This window comes from Meriones unguiculatus, chromosome 8 (assembly GCF_030254825.1).
Source record: "Meriones unguiculatus strain TT.TT164.6M chromosome 8, Bangor_MerUng_6.1, whole genome shotgun sequence".
Classification (NCBI taxonomy): Eukaryota; Metazoa; Chordata; class Mammalia; order Rodentia; family Muridae; genus Meriones; species Meriones unguiculatus.
In genome coordinates, this window is record NC_083356.1 from 72,188,905 (window position 1) to 72,205,917 (window position 17,013).

The window sequence follows — 17,013 nt, forward strand, 5'->3', positions numbered from 1 at the left end:
GCCTGGGGAGGTGGGTCTTGAACCATGAGCCAATTTTGCCTGCTGATGCAGCTTCCACCGGAACTGAGCAGAGCCATTTTGGCCCTGAGCAGCCATTTGTCAACTGGAAAAGGGAAATGAATTTGTCAATCTTTGGCTTTGCCTTTGACCCCTAAAGGGGTTGGACTGATGGCTCTGGAAGTTTGGCTGCAGGCAGTGGGCAGCTCTCAGTCACAGAACCAGTGACCCTTTAAAGTTTGGGGAAACAGAAACAGAAATCTTTCCTGGTATCACTCACCTTTTCCCTCTCCCTGCACACCCCTCAAATTCTGTCCCTACCACTAGCTTACATATCTAGAGGTAAAACTGGTCTCATTACCTTTAAATGTTTTAAATTACATAGTGTGTATGCGCGTGTGTGTAAGTCAGAGGACAATTTGCACTATGTAGGTCTGACCAAACTCAAAGCGGTCAAGCTCGGCATCAGGTGCCTTTTAAATGCTCAGCTATCTTGGATGCTCCATAGCCTAGCTCCGTGTGTGTGTGTGTGTGTGTGTGTGTGTGTGTGTGTGTGATGGGAATGTGAATTCCATCTTAGCTAAAAACAATGAATAAGGAGAAAGTTTCCCTGTATCTGAACACCTCCTGTTGCTAAACTGTATTACTCACTAATACTTAGTGATATGATTTGACTTTCCAGCCCAGTTCTCCAGTCCTGAGCTTGTTTGGTAGGAAGAATTCACTGTGTTAGTCTTGATAGGATATGACATAGTGCATAGCCCCAGAAGGTTCTTTGAACCCCAAAGAAGAACTGAAACTGAACTCATTAGCATACTAGAAAAGACTGTTCTCTAAGCTGTATGTTTCCACTAGAGTGTTGCTTGAGCAGAGCAAGTCAGAGTAGCCGCTGTGTCTCACCAGGTTTGGGTCTAGGCCTTGGTTTAGAGGACCAGGGTCCACACCTAGCCAAAAGTTCTTTCAGTGGCTCCTGAGTTTCACATGTTGTGTATGGGGGGGAGGGGAGTGAAGGTGGGTGTCAGCCCCAAGCCTTTGTGTGCAGGCTCCTTGTTTTCGGTGAGGAAGTTGTTAAATCTAGGTTAGGGCCAATTAGAGGCCCTAGTGTGTAGCCGTGGGCCTGCAGAAGATGCTGAATTTGGGTGATAGGCATGGGGAGTCAGTACACAACTTGAAATGGAGAAGTCTGATTGGCAGAGGGTTCTGCATCTTTGATGAGGGCGCACGCGGGAGTCCTGGGTTGGCGTTGTCAATCATAGGCTTGATCGCTCTCTCTCTGAGAAAAGGGGTGGGGTCCACACTGGGCTGCGGCGCGGGGGACTCCGGGCCGGCAGGGGGCGCTGCGTCCCGCGCCAGGCTTAGCTCGCCTCCAGGCCGGCAGGGGGCGCCATGTCGCGGACGACGCGGAGGGCTTACGGCAGGTGGCGCCGTGGCCGCGGGGCCCAGGCCGGCGGGCGGGCGGCGGCGCGGCGCGGCGCTGCGGCCGGCGGCTCGCGGCCCCGGAGCAGCGGCTGCGCGGGAGGTGGAGCGGCGGAGCGGCAGGCCCGGTGCGGGCTGGAGCGCGGTCGGCGAGCGCACGGGCCGCGACCGCGCAGAGCCCGCCATGACGGCGCGAGTGTGAGGCGCGGCGAGCCGCGGCCCAGGAGAGCGGCGGGCGCGCCGACCTCTTAGCCCGCAGCGGCCCGGCTGGGGCCGGATGAGCAGCGGCCTCGGCCTCCAGCGCAGCCCGGAAATGTCCGGCAAGATCGAGAAAGCAGGTGAGGCGGGCGGGCGGGCGGCGCGCCTCCTGACCTCGTGCGCTCGACCCCCGGTCCGGGCCCCAAGCTGGCAGTGACGCCGCGAGGGCCATCTTTGAACCGGGCCTGCCCGCCGCCGGGGGCCCATGATGCTAGCGGGATCCTGGGGGTTGAAGGTGGGGGTCGAGTGGAGAGTCCCTTAGCCTTGTTCCCTAGAACCTCCCACAAAGGCTGGAGCCCGGGACCGGGAGGAGGCCGACCGCATGCAGTAGGGCAGGCGCGTTCCGTAGATAATCGGCAGTCCAGTTATAAAATGTGTCACTCCTAATGAGCCTCGAGTTTAAGCACAAGTGTCCATTTCGGTGGCTTCAAAGGAAAGCAGGCTGGGGTGTGCTGGAGCGATGTTTCAGGGCGCAGCCAAGTTGTCTTCCGGTGCCCTGCCTTGCTCTGCAGGCAGGGCAAGTGTGGGATTCGCTGGGGTTGGGGGAGAAGGTGGGTGCGATCTTGATGCAAATCTCATCTCTTTGTGTGTTCTGGAGATCTTGGGGATTCGCCTCCCAAGTCCCCTCCCGGCTTGCATATTCTAGGAGTTAGACACTCCCGAGAGTCAATTACTGTTGTGCATATGGGGCGCAGAGCTTAATTAGCCGGCAAGCAGGGACTCTGTAGGGGAGGGCGGATTCTTGGCTGCTAGGTGAGGTAGGCAAGTGGTTCAGGGCCTGTGCTGGGGATTGTCACAGTGGGGAGACTCAGTTAGCCTCGACACTCTGTAAAGATTAAGGCAGACTTGTAAGAAGCTGAAAAGGTGTCCGGCAGCAAGAGTTTTTGGAAGCTGCGATTTCACAGGTGGACTTGGGGATACTTGGTGGGGATGTATTAGCAGTGGACCAGCAAGCAATGACTGTAACTTTTGCAGCTCTGGCTTACTTCCAGGAAGAACGTTTTGATACTCTTCTATTGAGCATCTGCTGTGTGTCTTCACTCTGTTTGGTCCCTTGGTTGTGTTGTTTTTTAAAAACACTTGAAGATTGCCTGCAAGAACATAGTCTGTTTTAAAGGCTCAGAGAGGCTCAGTGACGTTTTGTAGCCCACCCAGCAAGGGGCAGTAGGCTGGGTGTTGACACCTGCCTACTGACTAGAAGCAGGATACCATTTTCATGGCTGGACTGCCATTTTCAGGTGCTCTTTCTGGGGTGTTTCTCTCCTTGTCCTGTTGCCCCAGGGCCTTGTCTAGTGACCGTGAGTCCCTTTCTTGCATACGTGCTGCTCTGGTAGTGTCTTTGGTCTCTGTGCGGCATTGCTTAGGGACTCCTTTAGTGTCTCATCAGAACTTGGATAATTTATTTAAAAATAGCATTAATGGGCTGGAGAGATGGCTCAGCAGTTAAGAGCACTTGTTGCTCTTGAGTACCAGGTTCAGTTTCCTGCACCCACGTGGCAGCTCATAACCATCTGTCACTCAGTTTCAGAGGGTCTGATGCCCTCTTGTGACCTCTGTGGGCACCAGATACACATGTGGTGCCCAGACATAGAGGCAGGCAAAACATTCATGTAAAATAAATAAAAGGAAATATATTTTTGATTAAATTTAAAAAAATTAAAATATATTTTAAACAGCATTAACTAGGTTTTCCTTATAAGTATAGTGTGTATTAAATATGTAAAACTTGGTAATCATGGAAGAGTAAACAGGATGAAATGAGCTGTCATTCCACAGCTCAGACTGACCTACCCTTCCGCTGACTCTCCACCCAAGTCCCTTTCAGCATAGGTCATGCCTAGGCCTTCTCTGGCCACTGCCTTCTGCTAGGGGCCATTACAGCACCTACTTTAGAGGAGCTGGTCTGGGAACTAGAGGTTGTACCTAGGCTGCCAGGCCCCAGTTATGTGAGGTTCTGAAGGGGTCGTTCACTGGGCTGGGAAAAACAGGTTAGGCTCTCTTAATGGAGGGAGAGGGGGTGGGAAGAGGGCTGCAGAAGGGATGGGAGGACGGTGCATCTGGGGAGAAGCAGCGGGGAGTGAGAGAGTTCTCCGTTTGGCCTTAGCTGGCACTCACCTGAATGCTGGGGATCACAGACAGGATGACAGGAAGTGAGCCCTCTTGCAGAGCTCTTTGGCTGAGACCCACATATACCTGACTAGGAAGATTGGGGTGTGCTTGGAATGAGGGTTTCCCCTGGTGGAGCTTCTGTGGGTCATCTTAGGTGAACTCGATGTGCAGGTCACCCGCTTTCCTTCTGCTTGCTGGTGGACTGTTTGCTAAGTGGGCCTGCTATTAAGCATGAGAGGTGGGATGACTGGAAAGAGAGACCTTTATTCAGTCAGGTGACAAGTCTCTAGCAATTACGGAGCCCACCCCGTAAACAGTTGTTGCTGTTTTCTGAGCTTTAAAGCAGCAGAAGTGTTTGTGAAATATGCTTGTGGTCTCACCCCTCTGAAAATAGGACTGCTGTTATCTCGGGATCTGGGGTGGGGTGGGCTCAAGGATTTTTGAGTTAGCAAAAATCTTACAGCCCTACCCTGGTCCTTCCGGTCAATTTCCCTCCCCTGTTTGCAGCTAGCAGGCTTTCACTGACCTCTGGGGCAGAGTTTCTGCATCTGTCACTCAGTCATCCAGCGCCCCTGCCTGTGGCGTCATCAGAGGTCACACCACTTCATGGGGACATAGGAAGACAGCCTTAATGTTCTGCTCCAAGTGCCGGGGGGGGGGGATCAGGGCAGTCTGAGGGGTATCTTTCTGGGTTGTCAGGAGAGTGGAGAAGAAGGTTGGGGTGTGGGTACTGTGGTCAGGCACTGAGGGAGTTCTCTAGGAAACAGCTGAGAACAGCTGAAGGTTCGTTCTGCTGCTTTGAGGTTGCAGGGTGAAGGTAGGGGATGGAGGGCAGATGTTAATGTGGTTCTAGTTGTGTACGCAGGTGTGGTGGTTCTGCTTGTCCTGTCCTCTCTTCCAGCAAAGGGATGGTATCTGGGAGCCCTCCGGAGCGTGGTCTTCCCAAGGGGTAGGCTGGTAGTAGCAGCAAAACAGGACTGTGTGTCGGCCCTCCCTTTCGCTTCAGCTTTGTCACGGCTGGAGTAGACCATCCCCACGGTGCACCTGTAGACAGCACAGACAGGGAGAGTTTTGGTTACTGCCAAGATCACAGTCTTAGGGAAGTGAAATGGGGAACTGTGAGGCTAGTTGATGCCCCCAAATTTCTGGAGCTTAACACCAGACTGGCACTAATAGCTGGCTTTAGCCCACTGGGCCATGTGTATTCCCAAGGAAGAAGAGCTTAAAAACCAGGAAATTGCTCAAAAATCTTAGGTTCCCCATTCTTCCAAAGGATGAGAATCTCTGGTAACTCCAAGCCCTTTCTCATATTTGTACCCATATGTGGGGAGCTGGGTGGGAGCTGTTTGTCCTTTTCCCTGCTAGCCACATCACTGAGTCCCCTTGCCCACTTGGACTGTTGACATTTTCGTCTCTGACTCTCAAAGATGATTCATGTCTGTTTGCTTGTGATCTGGACTTTGACTCTTGCCCCATTCCTTCATTGATTGGCTCTTCCATTCCTTCATCCAGCAGTGATGGAGCACCTGCTCTGCCATGTGGTGTGTGGCTCTGGGGATTGGGACCTGCCATGAGGGCTGCTCTGGGTCAGACTGGGGAATCTATAGGATTGGAGTTGGGGTGTTAGTGGTGACTGTAAACTCCTACTGCATCAGTTGGAGATTTCAAGGACCTTACTGGTTTCAAGTGGGTAGTGAAGCTAAGGGGCAGGGAGAATGACCAGCAAGGCCTCTGTGCTAGATGAGGTGAATCTGCCCCACTCACTCTGATCCATCCTTCAGTTACTGACCACCTGGGTCCTGGGGAATGGTTCTCTGGTGTTCTAATGCTTTTCCTCCTTCTCAGACCCAGCTAAACCACAGTCTGCTCATAAACTTCATCATTTACCAAACTCTCTGGCCAATGCTTGCTCCTGGGCACTGCAGTGAAGTTTGTTGGGACTGGTGGGATGGCCACAAGCTCCGCCAACACACTACTGACAGAATAAACATGGTCTCCAGGTTCATGTGCTTTTCATATGTTTACAGGTACTTTTGTTACAAACGGAAAGGAGATTTACAGTGGCGCTTGTTACTGTGTATCTTCTCAGAACAGATACTGAAAGTTGGGCCTGTGCCCTCTCTGTGGTAAATGGGCAGTCACTGGGTGCTGACCCTTCCTAACTCCTCAGCTTGTGCTTCCCTTACCCCAAGGTAGGAAGCTCTGTGCTCACAGTGCTTTTAGTGAATGACACAACATTTGAAGCTCTGTGCTCCTTCATTGACCTGCCTCTTGAGCATTTTCTGTGTGCCTCACGGGTGCACACTCTAGGATGAGGGATGGTATCTGGGAGCCCTCCGGAGCGTGGTCTTCCCAAGGGGTAGGCTGGTAGTAGTAGCAAAACAAGACTGTGTCGGCCCTCCCTTTCGCTTCAGCTTTGTCACGGCTGGAATAGACCATCCCCACGGTGCACCTGTAGACAGCACAGACAGGGAGAGTTTTGGTTACTGTCAAGATCACAGTCTTAGGGAAGTGAAATGGGGAACTGACCCCCTTTCTGTCTGAATAGAGACACTGTAGAATCCCAGTGTTGTGAAGGACACTGCCCCGATTTTAGTTTATGTTTCTACATTTCTTTTCTGATCTTAGGGAGAAGAAATGGCCCCAAATTACCAAGTTAGTTTAATGTAGACCCAGCTTGGCCTTGGGGCTGCTTGTGATTTTTGTAATACTAACAACATTTGAAGCACTATAGGGAGAAAAGAGATCATGTGTTTTTAAGTCAGCCACAACAAACCCCAATGTTTCCTGATCTCCTGTGCAGCTGTTGGCAGAGGCGGTTTGAATGGGATTCCGTGTAGCCAGGAGGCGATAGGCTTGGAAAGATGACTCACATATGAGCTTGCAGAAAAACCATTTCCCAAATTAGCCCAGATTGCAGCTTGTTCTTAGTGCAGGCTGGGTCTTACTTCAGTCCAGCCAGTGTGTTGCCTGTTGCCATAGTAAGATGACACAGTGGAAAGAAGAGAGGCCTGGCCACAGTGCCTGCCACACCCATGTGACCTCCACCCCCTGCCTTGCTGCTGGGACAGGTGTTCCACTGACAGTCATCCACCATACCCCAAAGGCTGTATTATGAGTAAATAAACACAGCCACGGCCTGTGAATGAGAAGAGCTGTGTCATCTGCCGGGCCTGTCATTTGCTTGTTTGTTTGAGATGGTCTGAAGCCTTATGCGTCCCCAGGTGACTCTTTCCTGTCTCGGGCCTCTCACTTTCTCCATCAGGCCCTGGAAGGATTGGGCCTCTGAAATTAGTGTTTCCCTGGTTGCTGTCTAAGACAGCAAGTCCTCTTTTCTCTGAGAGAACAGTTGCAGGAGGCTGGGGATGTAGCTCATGGCAGAATGTCTGTCTAGCCTGTAAAGTCTATCTGCTCTGCACCAGCTTTTGGGTTTGATCCCAGCACTGGAAAATGAAACAAAGCCTTAAATAGCAAACAGTGGGGAAGCTGCTTGAGTTCAGTTCCTCTCGCCCTGCTGTGGCCTTCCAGGCTCCTCTGAGTTCCCTCCACCAACAATGTGAAAAGCCACTTCCCGGATGGCCTCGAGGCTTCCTCAACCAAAGCTGACCTCCTAACTGTACCTAGTGCTTTCTCTTCCCTAGCAGATAGTAAATTCTGAGGAAAAGCATCACACAAATACTTGAGTGTAGAAATGGTACTATTTAACTCATTCAGAATCCAGAGCCCAGTTTCCTGTCTGCAAATTAACAGTAAGTAAACAAAGTCTTAAATAGATATTTAGTTCCTGAGAGGGGTGTGCCTGTCCACCACTGGCTGTCTGCTAGCTGGCTCAGCACACAGTAGGTACCTATTCCATACTTATTCAAAAATGAGTGATGGCTGGGTTGTGGCTAGGTGCATAAGGCCATGAGTTCATCCTCACTGCTAATTCAAGCAAAAGATAAAAACAAAAACAAAAAACCATGTAAAGTTAGTATCGTCACAGAATGAATTTACGTTTCTGCTTTCAAAGCATTGATTGTCTTTAATCGTTGCCAGGAATCAAACCAGAGTGGTGCACATGCTAAGCCAATGCTGTACCACTCAGCCACACCCCAGCCCTGCCTAACTTGGATACAGCTTCCCCTGGGTTTAGATTGCTGCCGAGGTTGCTTCTTGGTGAGTCGGTAGGACTTCTCTGATGAGGGGTGTCCAGTGGACAGGGCTCTTCGTTAACTATGTACATTGGTCATCATTTTTGCATCTAAAAGTTGTTGATAGCTTTGCAGTCAGAGTCCCAAGATGCTAGGGACTGGGGGGAGCAGAGGCCAGAGGATGGCGAGTTCCAAGGCCAGCCTAAACTACAGAGGGACATCCCGCTTCAGAGAGCCTTCCCAAGCCTCATTGCTGGCATGCCTGTATCCCTGGTTTTTGGGAGGCTGAAGTAAGAGGATCTGTGGAGCTTAGGAGTTTGAGGCTGGTCTGGGCAGTATAGTGATACTTCATTTTGAGAAAGAAGGGAAAAGAGCAGCTTGCCATACACAGGAGTCTAGGCTTGGGGCTGGAAAGGTGGCTCGGTAGTTAGGAGCTCCGGTTGCTTTTGCAGAGGTCCCAGGTTCAGCTCTTAGCATACATGATGTCCCACATCTAGAGCTGCAGTTCTGTAGGCTGACACCTTCTGGTCTTCTTGGGCACTGTGTACCCATGCTTCAGACAAAACACCCATGTATATAGGCAACAATGAATAAGTCTTCAAAGGAGTTAAGACCCTGAGTTCAAGCCCCACATTGCAAAAGGAAGAGCAGATTGTCAGAGTCCTAGGCCAGGGTGAGGCAGAGTCCCACTTAGCTCTGACAGAATGCTACTTGGCAGCATGTACCCCAAGTTCCCATTTTAGTCACTGTTTGCTTTGTACAGGAGCAAAGAACTCTTGGGTGGTACTCATCCTTCTTGGAGCAGTCATCGCTGGCATTCACAGGGCAGTGGGCTGCCAACCCTGAGCAGGCTGGTGTCATACGAGCCCCTAGTCGGTGTCCTGTTGGCTGCTTGTCACACTTTTTGGGTGTCCTTAGAATGTTCTTTAGGATTATTTCTCAGCTCTACTCGTGGGTGGCTAGACCTGCTGTACCTGCCGACCTGAGGGGGCTGGGGAAGGTGAGCACTGCCTCCCCTTTTGTTCTGTCATGGGGCCTGGGCATCTTGTGTGAGTTAAGAGGCTGGCCTGGGTGTCCTAGAAATCCTGGGTCAATGGGGGAATTCCTCTTTCTACGTCTTTCCTTCTTGCCTGATACATGATCCAGAGTCCTTCAAGCTCCCCTACTGAACAGAGTCCTGCAGTGTAGCTAGCCTGCTGCACCCATTGGCCCTGAGCGGCTCCCTTTGCTTCCCCTGCCTGCCGGAACCACAGTCAGTTCACTACAAAGTAAGTTTTGTGTCAGAGCTCCACCCTGCTTTGAAAGCATGAAAATGGGGCCTGCAGGCCAAGGACATGAGCCTGTTTCAATGCTTTATCGCGTCAAAAATATGTTTTATGTGTATGTGTGTACCCGAACACATGTATGTGCACCACAGGCATGTGTGAACCTTTGGAGGTCAGAAGGCGTCAGATCCCCTGGAACTGGTTGTGAGCCGCCCTGTGGGAGCTAGGAACTGGTACCAGGTTCTCTGTGAGAATGGTAAGGGCTCTTAAGCACTGAACTATCTCTCCAACCCCCCGCCTCACAACTTTTATAAATGATCTTCATTATTGTGGCCCACCAGCTGTGGCTCCCAGGCACACAGCAAGATGGCGATACAGGTAAAAAGGCCCTTGTCTTCGTCATGAGTTCAATCCCTGGCCCCACATGGTGGAAGGAGAGACCCACTCCCACAAACTGTCCTCTGATCTCCTCATGTGAGCCTTGAAACTCTAAAACATAAATACATGTAGTAAGGGTTAAAAATAAAGCAGAGCAGGAGGGTGATGTTGCAGTGTTCTGGGAGGTGGGTGTGGAGTGAGAAGGCAGGACAGCTGAAGCCCCGAGGACTGCTGGCTCCAGACCACCCCTTCACTGACCTGACGCGAACAAAGGCCATTCCTGGTTGGAAACAATGGTAGTATTGATTTGCTGGTTCTGGATAGTCCCATGTGCCTGTCCTTCAAGTGGGTGGTTGTGATCAGATAGGCATAGGATTGTGTGGGGGCCTTGGAATTGATGTCTCTCAGCCCTCCTTTCAGTAAGTAAAAATAATAGCAGCAGTTAAGTCATTAGCCACTGACCACGTGCCAGTACCAGGCTCTGCCGAAAGCATTCTGCACATGTGACTTCATCCTCACAGTGGAGGAAAGGTGCTGTACTGTTCTGCAGAGCACTCAAGCTACAGGCTGTTCTGGAGATCTCAAACAATTAGCATGCGCACATTCATACATGTGTGGGGCGGAGGTAAAGCTCACAGGCATACACACTACTAACCCAGGTCTCACTGGCTCCGAGGACACCTGTCTCTTAGCTCTGTGACATGGGCAAAGACTGCTTTATATGTTTCCAGGTACTCTGCCCAAGAGGTGGCAGAGGTGCTAGAGCCACATGCTTACTTCTGTGTCCTGGTGAGATGGGACAGTGGAGCCCAGGCTTGTCTCGAATTCACCATACAACACACCCTATTCTGTCACACTCAGAGGCACATGCCTGTAATCCCAGCACTCTGGGAGACAGAGGCAGGTGGAGCTCTGTGAGTTCAAGACCAGCCTGGTCTACCAAGTGAGTCCAGGACAGCTAAGGCTACACAGAGAAGCCCTGTCTCAGAAAATAAAAAACAAAACAACAACAAAAACATAACAACAACAAAACTCCACACCTGATTCTTCTGCCTTCCCTTTCAAGTATTGGGCTTGCTGATGGTGATTGGCAAGGTGACAGCGAGCAAGCCTCAGTCTTTACTCCCTCAGCCCACACACTGGGTCATAGGATTGTGCCTGTAGACACACGTAGCCTTTTACTGGGTGCTCGAGATCCAAGCTCAGATGCTCATGGATCATCAGATGCTCTTACCCAGTGAGCCACTCCTCAGCCCTGTGGATGTCCATCGCCAGAGTAACTAAATGCAGCCCCTTTTCTTCCCAGGTCTTTCGCAGATGCAAGCCTCTTATCTAAGGTCTTGGGGCATTGTTCTAAGTGAGGGAGGTGGTGACGAGGGCTCACTTTCTCTGCTGTGCCAGCTACTGTGATAGGAGCTGGACCTTCAGATGGGTACGTGATTGATTCCTCTTCTTACTGGGAGAATATGCAGGTGTTGGGACCATGTGACTGCTGAGGAAAGGGAGGCAGTGTTAGGGGAGGTGACTGGCCTGCCCTAGGCACACACTGCAAGGAACCTGGTTTTCCCTTCCCTCTCCCCTTGTGTCTGGACCTTGGGTTCAGGACTGGTCTGCTGAGTCACACGGGTGGCTCAGAGGCCCGCTGTGACCATTGCTTGGAACCAGCTGAGCTTGGGACTCCCCTGGGGCTTTCCTGCATCTCTGCAGGACTAACACACTGACTGCACATCTGCCTACAGACTTGCAAAGCAGCCTCTGGGCCCTCAGTTCAGAAGTGGCTGGAAATACTGCAGAACTACAGCTTGGTAGTGGAGTGGTGCAGTAGAGAGATAAGAAGTTGCCCTGGTGGGTGTCATTGAGTGCAGCCTGCCTTCCAGAGGTCTTAAGTTTAACCAGCGCTTGTGTTCAGGACTGAGCCTTTCATACATACATTGTTCTCTAGTAGACGCAGGGTGAGCCTGAGGAAAGACTACAAAAAGATGGATCCTCCTTGTGACCCCAGGACTGCATCAGTGTACTGGGTCAGTGCCCTGTTTGCTGCTAAGTCTCTTTACCTGCACAATGCCAGGCCAAGCAGGTACAAAGGAGTGCCTGAGTGTGGGCCTGGAGGCCCAGAGCCAGGTTTTCTTTCCCAGCTCATCAAAGAGGTAGCTGTGGGATCTTCTTCATTTCAGTGTGTCTGCCTCATGGTGTGAAGAGAATACTCAGTGAGGTTATTGACACCTCAGAGTTCTAGCTGAGCCTTAACACTTGAGAAGCTGAGTAGACACTAGCCTTCTTCTTAATTAAGGACCCTTCTGCCCTAAAACAACATTTCTTTAAAAATATTGGTGGAGAGCTGGGCACAGTGACACTTGCCTGTAATCCCAGCACTCAGGGAGGCAGAGGTAAGTGGATCTCTTGAGTTCCAGGCCAGACTGGCCTACATAGTGAGTTCCAGGACAGCCAAGGCCATACAGAGAAACCATGTCTCAAAAAACCAAAAATATAGATAGAATAAGTAAAATTTCACACACAGGGAGGTCTGGCTTTTGAGGTGCTTTGGAGTGTGTGTGCTGGGGTTAGCACCCTGGACTTCACGTAAGCTGAGCACTCTATCACTGAGCCACACCAGCTCCTGCTTCTCTTGAGAAGGTTAACTCTCAAGGTTAAGGTTGGTTAGGGGTGGTTCTAGTTAGGCAGCAGGCTTGTGAATATATACCCATGCTCGGAGGATCTGGGTCTCACTCTGGTCACGCATGCTGGCCATGTTGCAGGCTGGGTAAGGGCAGTCCTGATTGTGCTATTCTAGTCTAGAAGGAATGAGCTTGAAGGTTGTGTGGCAAGGCTCAAACCCTAGCAGGTGTGTTTTGACTCCCATCACTTTACTTTGGTTTCCCCATCCAGTGCTGACCCTCAGGGTTAGTGAAACCATCACAATGTGTTGCTTTTGTTTTGTGATTATTAAAATACTATTGGTCATTCAGGTATTTGTAATAGTTAATTTACAGATAACATAGAGTGCCCTGTCAGGGTATCTCTGCTTGTATTTTCTTCCCATGGTTACCTTTCACAGCTACGCAGACTCAGCAATCCTGTTCCCACTGTGGGTCTTCCTGGGCCTCCTTGCCACTTGCAAGTGGGTGTGTAGATCCTATGCCAGTGCTGATGGCACAGAGCGCTGTGTCGTATGCAGAAGATGAAACTGTTCAGTCCTTGACTCTAGTCATTGGGTCCTGGAGCTGCAGGACTTCTCTCTTCATTAGTATCACCTCAGTCATCTGTGCCTGGACTTGTCCAGAGCAGCATGCACATACTACTCTTCTGAGCTTATCACAGAACCAAAAGCTGGATCAAAAGCATGCTTTTCCGCATGGTCTGGCCTTGTCTCCCTTCATCACCCTGAACACAAAGCTTGTAGGAGCTGTTTTTGTGTTTGAAGCATAGGAACTGGGGTAGGAACTTGCACTCTACTCCCACACTGGGCTTCAGTGGCCAAAGTTCTCAGGTCCCAGCTTGATAGGAAGTCACATGGGCTGAGGTCGTCACAGAGTGTGAGGGTCACCATCACCACTAGTCAGAGCAGAGTTTTCAGGCCGTGCAAAGACAGCAGGCCTGAGCTGAGAGTCACTGCATCCTCTGTGTTCCCCCTCTGCTGGGGCTGCGGGTCAGCTTAGGGTCTGATACATGCTCTCTCCTGTCGTGAATCCCTCCTCCTGTGTGATGAAGCGTTTGTGAACAGTTTGACTCTTTAGGACTTTATGTCCCCTAGTTCAGCCAGACTGGGTTCAAGTGGCAGTCTTCATGAACCCCTAGGGGTTGTTATCGTACCAGGAATGGCGCTTTAATGTCACCAGGTCTGTACGTGAGAGTGCTTTAAAATGCAAACTGTGAGCCTGTGTTTAACATGGGCAGATCTTAACCCTGCCGCATTCAGGGTGCTTAGCCAGGCCATTCCCCTAGGAGAGACTCCCTGCAGAGTTTCTGAGTCAAACTCTTTCAACCTCAGTGACCACTGAACTCTCTGCGTCTGTCTCTGTGGAAATGCTCCTGGTTTGTGGACATTGGTTTCTTTACTCTGCAACATTAGGTTTTTATGTTTATCTCCAGCTCATTCTTTTTTATTGCTGTGTTGTATTCCATTGTATTGGCTTGTTTATCTGCTTGAGAATTTGACCTTGGTTAGCCATCTAGGTGTTATCAAAGGAGCAGATAAAAGACAGCGTGGAGCCAACGGAAACAACTTAATTTTTAAAAATGGACAAAAGACTCAAATAGACAGTTTCTCAAAGAAACTATGAGAATAGCCAATGAGCTCATGAATATGTATAGAACTATTAATCACCAGGGAAACCTAACTCAAAACCACAGTGAGAACACACCCCACACGAGGATAGCTCCTTTCAAAAACCGTGGGAACAACAACATCTTGGAGAAAGCGAGGGACAAGAAGTCTAAGGCCAAACAGCAGTACCTCAGAAGTAGAATTACCACACAGTACAGCAAGCTCACCTCACAGAAGAATGCTGAAAGCAGGGTCTTGAAGAGCAATTCTTTTGGCGTTCTCTCCACCCCCACCCCTTTACAGCAGCATTACTCATTATCCCCTAAAGGGAGAGGCACCTCACCAGACCATTCAAAGGTGAATAGATAAATAAGCAGTTTCCCCACATGGTGGAGTATTATTTAGCCTTAAAAAAGGAAGGGTAGCTGATGTGCTACACTATGAACAACCTGAGGGCATTGTGCCAAGTGGATTAAGAAGACAGAGAAGCAAGCACCATGTGATCTTACCTTGATAAAATTTCATGGGATCTTAACTTGGTAAAAATATTGATGAAGCAGAATGGTACAGGGGCTGTACACATGGGGCTTGTGGCCCGTCTACATACAGCATGGCTCAGGTTGTCACTTTATATTTCACCGCACTTGTTTTAATGACATGCTACCACAGAGCTCTACCCCCCAGACTCATCAGTTTCAAAACATGCTGTGGATACAAAATTGTGTTAGTATTTATTTACCTAAACATTATTTCATCTTAGACGGTATCCTTATATAATAAAATAGATGCAGTTTAAAACAGCAGCACGTGGTGGTTGTATTAGTGGCTTGATGGGCTGTATCTGGGTTAGGAGGGGCACTGGGAAAGACACTCTGGGTACAGGGGCTCCTGTACTGACTAGGTCTGCCCCTTGAAGAAGCTGTGTGGTCAGGAAGCCTTTAAGCCAGAGCAGATAGTAGACCACTGGGTAGGATCTTGCTCCCCTGTATCTGGGCTTTTCAGCTCTGGGAGGCCCCATCTCAGCCCGCTTTTCAGGGTCAGGCTCTGGGTCAAACTGTATACTCTCAGGCCATCAGAGCCAAGAATGACCGACGGAAGTCTCAGGGTCTGAACATGCAACTGGACTTCACCCTGGGCTTGCCGTAGTCTGGCACGTGGTGCTGGGCACTGCCAGCAGCTACTGAAGCTCAGGGGCTGCATACTGGGCAGTTGCTCTGGGTTGATGGTGCAGGCAGCCAGCATTGTGAACCTCTGGCAGGGTTCCAAGCTGTTGGCCGCATTCCTAAGAAAATATGATTGGCTCATGGGAGGGGCAGCAGGAAGGGAATCTAGACAGAAGCAAGGCCAAGGTTTCCTCAGAAATTCCAGCCCTCCAGGGCCTATTAGGTGGACAGCACCTCTGCAGAGCTCCAGTCTGAGATCACCAAAATAGAGTCTCTGGCCCACAGGTGTCATTACAGGTCCCCATGCACCTGATCCCAGGTGCTAAGCACCTACTGTGTGGACATTAGCACAGCAGCAAATGTAAGATTGTTTCATTACATTTCTCAGGAAACAAATGTGTTAACAGAGTAGATTTTAAAACAGCATACTTGGATTCCAAAGTTAAGCTTCAAGAAAGTATGTGTCCAGGGACATGATAACACCTTCCGCTGATTCTCACAGTGCCTGTTCTGTAGGCACCATGACAGGAGCAGCTTGGATACCTGCTCAGATATGGGCTCCCTGCTGCTGGAGCCCAGGTTGGCCTTGGAGCTCACAGTCTTCTTGCCTCAACTTCTTGATAGTGGGATCACAAGCTGGTGCAACCATGCCTTACTGAGACACACACAGTACTGGCTCAAGAGTTGGGTTCTAATCTTTGCTTATAAATGTCCCCTTGTTATGGCTTCACAGTGAAGAAAACCACTGAGGGCCCCTGCTCATGTGGGTCTTGACAAATGAAGTGTTGACTATTCCTCTTGGCCTGCTGCTGATTGTCCTAGGGTGACTGCTCCAAACCCCTCCCCTCGCAGCCTGCTGGGGGAATACTGTCACTAACATGTCCATACAGCTTGTGTTGCAAAGGGTCCAGGTTGCTTTGAGAGATAAGTCTCTTTAAATTTTTTTAAATTTTGTAATGTTTTAATAGTATATAGTATTGTGTGTTGTGTGTGTGCACACGTGTTGCGTGCGTGTGCGTGTGTGTGTGTGTGTGTGTATATACACCTGTGCATATGGATGTGAGAGGACAACATGAAGGAGTCAGGTCTCTCCTTCCATCATGTGGGTCCTGGAGGTTAAAATCAGTTTGGCCAAATCATCAGAGCTTCAGTTTGTTGCCCAAATAACAATACTGCTGTTCCTCCTGGCAGCATTTTTGGGAGGTTATAAGCATGTGTCTGTGTAGTCATTTTCCTGTTGTAAGTGCTCCTCACTGCTTAGAGCAGACCCCTGGTGTTCTTCCCGTTCCTCTCCACATAAACAGTGGCTACAGGATGTGCCCCTCCTCGGCAGCATCACATGGGAACACATTAGGGGTGGATGACAGACTGCAGCCCTGATGGTTCAGCCAACTGGTCCTGCTGGCACATGGGAGAGCTAAGTGGAAGCCCCTGCCTGGCACTGGAACAAACCCTGGAAATATGGAGAAGTAGCTTGAAACATTCTCCCAAAGCCATTGCAGTCTAAAGATGATTCTGAGAGTGAGCAGGGTGAGCAAGGCCTGCTTTCCTCAGTAGACCAGAGGGAGAACACAACATCTGTCTAATTAGCTCTGACAAGAAGGTGGCCGGGAGTTTAGCTGCTGTGAACAAACTCTGATGGATCTCCCCCTTAATGCATAGTGTGCCTTGGGATATTAGCTAATTAATTAGGATGATGTATTAGTCATCATGATAAACAAGACATTTAAAAACCAAGCATCTAGTTTGAACTCAAAGTTTAAATGCATTTGAAGCCACACAGCACAGCAGCCCTCTTACACTGTCGTGATAAATGCTGACAGGGTTCTTCCTGTCTAGATGCTTCCCAGAAGGCCCCTTTCTCCCAGCCCTCTGTCGTAGGGTCGTTACCAACTTGAACTTATCAGTTTGGACTGTACTGGGATGAGACCTCTGATTATTGGGCAATCTAGCCCCTCTAAACCAGTGGTTCACAATCTGTGGGGTTGTGACCCCTTTGGCAAGCTCTATCTCCAGAAATATTTACATTA

General features: G+C 50.1%; 1 protein-coding gene across 6 annotated transcripts in view; it reads left to right on the forward strand.

The window, feature by feature from the left end:
* The first annotated feature begins 1,402 nt into the window (after positions 1–1,402).
* Positions 1,403–17,013, forward strand: part of Rapgef1 (Rap guanine nucleotide exchange factor 1) — a 113,117-nt gene continuing 97,506 nt past the window's right edge. For 4 of the 6 annotated variants that reach the window (XM_060389798.1, XM_021643199.2, XM_021643432.2 and 1 more), the window contains exon 1: positions 1,403–1,751. In XM_060389798.1, the coding sequence (XP_060245781.1) occupies positions 1,691–1,751 (61 nt within the window). In that variant the 5' untranslated portion in view covers positions 1,403–1,690. Of the gene's footprint in view, positions 1,752–10,969; positions 10,989–17,013 lie in introns of those variants that run through there. The other 2 variants (XM_060389790.1, XM_060389793.1) reach the window with 2 other exon arrangements.